This window comes from Nicotiana tomentosiformis, chromosome 11, assembly GCF_000390325.3.
Source record: "Nicotiana tomentosiformis chromosome 11, ASM39032v3, whole genome shotgun sequence".
NCBI classification, from domain to species: Eukaryota; Viridiplantae; Streptophyta; class Magnoliopsida; order Solanales; family Solanaceae; genus Nicotiana; species Nicotiana tomentosiformis.
Window position 1 is genome coordinate 10,120,536 of NC_090822.1, and position 6,511 is coordinate 10,127,046.

Below are 6,511 nucleotides of genomic sequence, written 5' to 3' on the forward strand. Positions count from 1 at the left end.
TTGGCTTTTGTGAATGTGATTTGCCCTTGTTTTGATTTTAGTTGAAACTTTTTTTTCTTTTTGTTTTTGGAAGACTTTCTCCCCCTCCCCCCCCCCCTCCATTTTTGGAGTAATGATATAAATATCTCTTTGTTGCATATTATGCTTTCTGCTCTTGTTTTTGAGCTTATGCTTGCATTAAGAATGCTTTAATAGACTACGTCTTTTAATATGTAAGGGTTTTTATAAAAGATTGCCCTTTTATATTAACAACACTGATATAGATGACGCCTCATATTCATATTGGTGCAAAGATATGAAACATGAAGTAATTTGAGAAAGTCTTATTTTTTGAACTTTCAAATAAATAATCTTATACAACATTCTCATAACTGCTTTCTTTGTCGTAGGTTTACAAATACGAGTATATTTTACCGATATTAAATCTATGGCCTTAACCTAGAAGCTCGTGGGAGTATTTTGTAGGTTCTTTAACTCTTTACTGCCCACTTTTTCCGCGAGCTTGAACGCCTTTGAAATCTTGATATTTTCTTCAAGGTTTTAACTCTTGTTAAACTATGCTTTTGTGGTGTACATATTCTTTCCTTGTGTATTATTCCATATGCATAGTCCCCCCCCCCTCCCCCAGTGTTGGAGTATTGAAGTATGAGATCTCGAACACTGGATCAACTCCTTACTTGTAGTCCTTTTCCTAAAAAAGGAAATACATACAAGACTCGGAGGTAATCTTTTAGATGATGACTGCATAGCCCTTTTGCCATCAGAAATATTGTAACCTAAACCGGTAATAATTAAATATTCCGTGTGTCTTTCGGGTCTAATATCATCACTGGGTACGGACCAGCTTTTTGCCTATCATCTAAAATGGTTATTAAAACTTAAATGAACAAAATAAAATTGAACTTGCATGATACCTGACCGTGGGTATTAACCTCTTTTAGAAGTAATACTTCTTCAAATGGACTGCATTCTAATGAGATTGTAAAACTTTTTCGTCCATGGTTTCCAATTCATACGCTCCTTTTTCCAGCAATGCTTTTAACTCTATATGGGCCTTCCCAATTTTGACTCAACTTTCCTGCAGCCACCGCTTTTGTTGATTGGAATACCTTTTTGAGGACGAAGTCCCCAATCTTGAAATACCTCAGGTTTGCCTTCTTGTTATAATATCGTTCAATCATTTGCTTTTGAGCCGCCATCCGAATTAATGTTGCTTCTCTTCTTTCTTCCGTCAAATTCAAATTTACTCGCAGCTCTTCTTCATTTGTTGCCTCATTTGTATGTGTATACCTCGTGCTTGGTTCGCCTATCTCAACTAGAACTAGAGTCTCCGTTCCATATACAAGTGAAAATGGGGTTTCTCTCGTGCTTGTTTTTGCCGTTGAGCCCATAACACACCTGGTAGTACTTCTGGCCATTTGCCTTTTGACTTTTCCAATCACTTTTTTAAGTTGTTGACGATAACATTATTTGTCGACTCAACTTACCCATTAGCCACTGGGTGGTAGTGTGCCGAAGTGATCCGTTTAATCTGCCATCTTTGGAAAAAGTCAATAACTTTTGCACCTATGAATTATGGCCCATTATCACAAATGATCTCCTTTGGGATTCCAAATTGACATATTATATTTCTCCAAATGAAATCCATAACTTCCTTTTCTCGCACTTGTTTAAAGGCACTTGCTTCTACCCCTTTTGAGAAATAATCTGTTAGAATTAACAAAAACCGTACCTTTCCCTTAGCTTGAGGTAATGGTCCTACGATATCCATCCCCAATTTCATGAAGGACCATGGTGATATAACTGAATGCAACAATTCCGTCGGTCGATACATATTATTAGCGTATCACTGGCATTTATCGCACCTTGCTACAAAGTTTTCTGCTTCCTCTTATATTTTTGGCCAGTAGTATCCCGCTCTTATTAATGTATTTACCAACGATCTCCTCCCGACATGATTGCCATAATTCCCCATATGCACTTCTCTCATTATGTATTTTGTTTGTAATGGTCCAAGGCATCGTGCTAAAGGTCCACCAAATATTTTGCGATATAAATTCCCACGAATTAAGCAATACTAAGCAGCCTTCAACCGTAACAATCGGGATTTCTTTTTATCCTTAGGCAAAATACCATACTGCAAAAAGTTAACAAATTTGTTTCTCCAATCCCAAGTTAAATTATTGAAATTTACCTCACTCTTGGTTTGGTCGAGGGATGAATGAAATAAATGTACTACAACAACATTTTCTGCATTTGTCGCATCAACGAAAGATGCGAGATTTGTCAATGCGTCTGCTTCTGCATTTTCCCCTAGGTATTTGTACAGCTTTCCATGTCTGGAACTGCCTAAGCAATTCTCGTACCTTTTCGAGGTACTGCTGTATTCATGTCTCTCTTGCCACGTAAGTCCACTACATTTGATTGACTACTAGATGTGAGTCACTTTTGATTGCGATTTGTTACCAAGCTCCCGTGGGAGTTCCAATCCCGCAATCACAGCTTCATACTCTGCCTCATTGTTAGTAATTGGGTTACATTTTACCGCCTGTCTTATTATTTCTCCTGGGGGTGGAATTAAACAATCCCCAAACCTGCTCCTTTAACATTTGAGGAACTGTCAGTAAACAATGTCCAATTCCCTGAATTAGCTCTGGTATATATTCATAACTCTTTTTCTGCTTCAGGAACTAAGCTTGAGCTAAAATCTGCTAACACCTGAGATTTTATAGCGGTCCTAGGCTGATATATAATATCATATTCACTAAGTAAAATATCCCATTTAGCTAACCTTCCTAATAATTCTTGTTTATGCAATATATTCCTTAGTGGAAAAGCAGCTATAACAGAAATAAGATGACATTGAAAGTAAGGTCGTAACTTCCTTGATGCCATAATTAAAGCTAAAGCAAGTTTTTTTAGGTGAGGATACCGTGTCTCAGCATCTAGTAAAGACTTACTAACATAATAAATTAGAGATTATTTACTTTTATCTTCACGTACCAATACCGCGCTTACCGCTACTTCTGACACAGCAAGGTAGATGAGCAATCTCTCTCTGTCTTTTGGTTTTGCTAACAGAGGTGGATTTGATAGATACTCCTTTAAGTCCTTCAGAGCTTGTTGACACTCGTCAGTCCATTCAAACTGATTTTGCTTTTTCAATACTGAAAAGAACTTAAAGTGTTTTTCTGATGACTTAGGATATAAACCTTCCCAAAGCCGCTATTCTACTTGTTAATCTATGTACTTCTTTCTTGGTCGTAAGTACATATGGTATTTATTCAATAGCTTTGATATGTGTGGGATTTACTTCAATACCCCTGTTAGAAACAAGAAAACCTAAAAATTTACCTTAAGCTATGCTAAAAGCGCACTTTTCCGGATTCAACTTCATGTTGTACTTGCAGAGAATTTCAAAGGTCTCAGCTAAATGTTGAAAATGTTTCCCTGCCTGTGTTGACTTGACCTACATATCGTCTATGTAGACCTCCATAGTTTTTCCAATGTGTTCTTGAAATATTTTGGTCACCAATCTTTGATATGTGGCTCCAGTATTTTTCAAGCCAAATGGCATGACTTTATAGAAATAAGTCCCCATGTCTGTGATAAATGAGATGTTTTCCTCATCTAACTAAGCGTCCATTTTTATCTAATTATAACCAGAATAAGCATCTAAAAAACTTAAAAGCTCATGACCTGCGGTAGAATCAATTAATTGGTCGATGTGTGGTAAAGAAAATGAATCTTTAGGACAAAATTTATTTAAATCAGTATAATCCATATAGACTCGCCATTTTCCATTCTTTTTGGAACCACAACAGTATTAGCTAACAAGTCAGGGTATTTTACCTCTCGTATTGAATCGATTTTCAGAAGTTTTTGTACCTTATCCCGGATCACTTGATTTTTGAAGGCCCATTGCTTCCTTTTCTTTTTCTTGACAGGTGGATATAATGGTTCCTCATTCAGATTATGAGTCATTACCTCTGGTGGTATACCTATCATATCTGAATGCGACAAAGCAAAGCAATCTGCGTTAGCACATAAAAATTTAATTAACTTACCTTTCATTTCTGGGCTCAAATTTGCTCTGATGTAAACTTTTCTATATTGCCAGTGGACAAATAATATCACAGCTTTGAGTTCCTCTTTGGTTGTTTTGATGTTCTCATCTTCCTCTGGCTCTTGAATCACATTAGGTCTTGAATCCACATCAGTCTGACCTTGTGTGTTTTCCTTTGAGGTATGGATAGAGGCGTCCCCAACTGAATTCCTTAATTGCTATTTTGCGTTTGCATTGTTGGTTGTTGTATTTACAATCACCACTGAATTAATGCTCTGTGAAGCATGTTGATCTCCCCGGATTTGTCGGATCCTCCACTGTGAAGGGAATTTGATAACTTGATGCAACGTGGGCAGGACAACATCCATATCATGAATCCATGGCCTTTCCAAGAATATATTATAGGCCATGCCCGCTTCTATTACCTGGAACTTTGTATCTTTGATGACTCCTTCTGGAAACGTAGTCAGCACAACTTCTCTTTTCGTAACGATGCTTGTACTATCAAATCCAGATAAAGATTGCGCTTTTGGTATGATATTATCATTATCTTGCATTTCATTTACCACACTTAGCAAAATGATATTTACTAAGCTACCTGGGTCAATCAAATCTCACTTAACATTAGTATCATGTACAAGTAAAGATATTACCAGTACATCATTGTGAGGAATCAGCAAGCCATCTGCATCTTCGTTATCAAACACTATACTGTCACCTTCCAAGACTTGGCGAACTCATTTCCCGTAAGTGGCAGTGACCTTTGATGTCTTTTTTGCAGCCGGGTATGTTACCCCATTGACTTCATCTCCTCCGGTTATGACATTTACCGCTCTCTTTGGTGATAGAGGCTTTGGGGGTTCTTGCCTTTTTTTCATGTATGATTGTCTCCCTTTTCTCACTAAACAGATAAGTAAGACAACCTTGCTTCAGTAGATATTCAACTTCCCTTTGCAAAAGCATGCAGTCTGTTGTTCTATGGCCATGGTCATTATGAAACTCGCACCAGAAATCTGGGTTCCTTTTGTTTGGATATGATCTCATCTCTTTTGGCCATCGCACCTTATCGCTCATTCCTCTTACAACATCCACCAATTTAGAGGTGCTGACGTTAAAGCTATAATCTCCTATTATTTCTTGAGTACTGGGATCGATGCTTCGGGCGTCTCGCTCCTTTTTGAATCGGGAAGAAGAACTCTTCTTTGTTTTCCTTGATCTTGAATCAAATCGTGCATCTCTTGTTCAGGTCAGGAATCTCGCCCCGCAGGTCCCATGTAAGGCTTATACCTATTTTTACCAGACCTTCGCTCTGATTCCGAGCATCTTGAACCTGGTCATTCATCTACTATTGGTTGTATAACCGTATCTTCTTCTATTCGCAGCTTCGTGTTGTATCAATTGTACACATCGTTCCAAGTTGTTGCAGGTAACTACCACAAACTTTCTTTCAGCCTCCTCGTGGCTTCTGAACTTTTCTCGTTCAAGTTGCTTGTGAATGCCATAGCCGCCCAGTTATCAGGTACTCGTGGCAGCATCATTCTCTCACGTTGGAATCTATCTACGAATTCTCTGATTTTGTACTCCCCTGTTTAACTTTGAAGATATCCTCCATCCTTTTTTCAACTTTTTGAGCCCCGGAATGAGCCTTTATAAATAAATTTGCAAGTTCAGCAAAAGAATCAATGGAGTTTTCAGGTAAGAGTGAGTACCATGTTAATGCCCGTTTTATGAGAGTTTCGCCAAATTTCTTAACCAAAACTGATTCAATCTCCTGCTTGGTTAAATCATTGCCTTTCACGCATGTAGTAAACGCAGTAACGAGATCCCGTGGGTCGGATGTCCCGTCATATTTGAGAATATCAGGCATTTTAAATTTTTTGAAAATTGGTAAAGATGTTGCACTTGGCTTCCAGGGTTGTTGTAAATACTTGTCAATATCCACACCATTGATCACAGAAGGCACGCCAGGTATTTGTTCTATACGCTCATTTTGCTCCTTCAAATGTTTGTGCAAAGTTAGTTCTAAACTTTGTAAAATGAAATTATTTGGTGTACCTGACCCTCCATCGCGAGATTCATTCGGCATTTTTCCACTTTCAGAGTTATCGAGTCATGAACGCGGATTTTTCAAGGTGGTATTAATTGGTGGTGGAGTTTGTGCTATGTTTGGTAATGCACTAGCAAAAGCTTGCAGTGTTTTATTCACGTGTTGTGCAATCAACTGCTTCAAAGTATCCTGATCAACGATCTGGTCACTTCCCCATTGTCCATCAGTGCGCGAAGCAGACCTTTCAGGTGAACTTTCTCGTGAGTGCTAAGGAGTAGTTGTGGGTGTGTGATGTGGTGGAGTTCCATCTTATTGATTCAGCTGGTTGTTCTCGTTAGCAATAGACATATTATGTTGCTAAAAATAAAATTTGGAAAGTGAACAGATTATAAGATTCC

At 38.1% G+C, this 6,511-nt stretch overlaps 1 protein-coding gene across 1 annotated transcript; it reads right to left on the minus strand.

Annotated features, from left to right (window-relative positions):
- Positions 1–1,010: 1,010 nt before the first annotated feature.
- On the minus strand, positions 1,011–1,418 carry LOC138901034 (uncharacterized). Its single transcript, XM_070188761.1, has one exon. The coding sequence runs from the start codon at positions 1,416–1,418 to the stop codon at positions 1,011–1,013; it is 408 nt and encodes a 135-aa protein (XP_070044862.1).
- Between the last annotated feature and the right edge of the window lie 5,093 nt (positions 1,419–6,511).

Coding starts and splice junctions, on each gene's coding strand:
- LOC138901034 (XM_070188761.1), bottom strand. CDS start 1,418: ATGGCCAGAAGTACTACCAGGTGTGTTATGGGCTCAACGGCAAAAACA.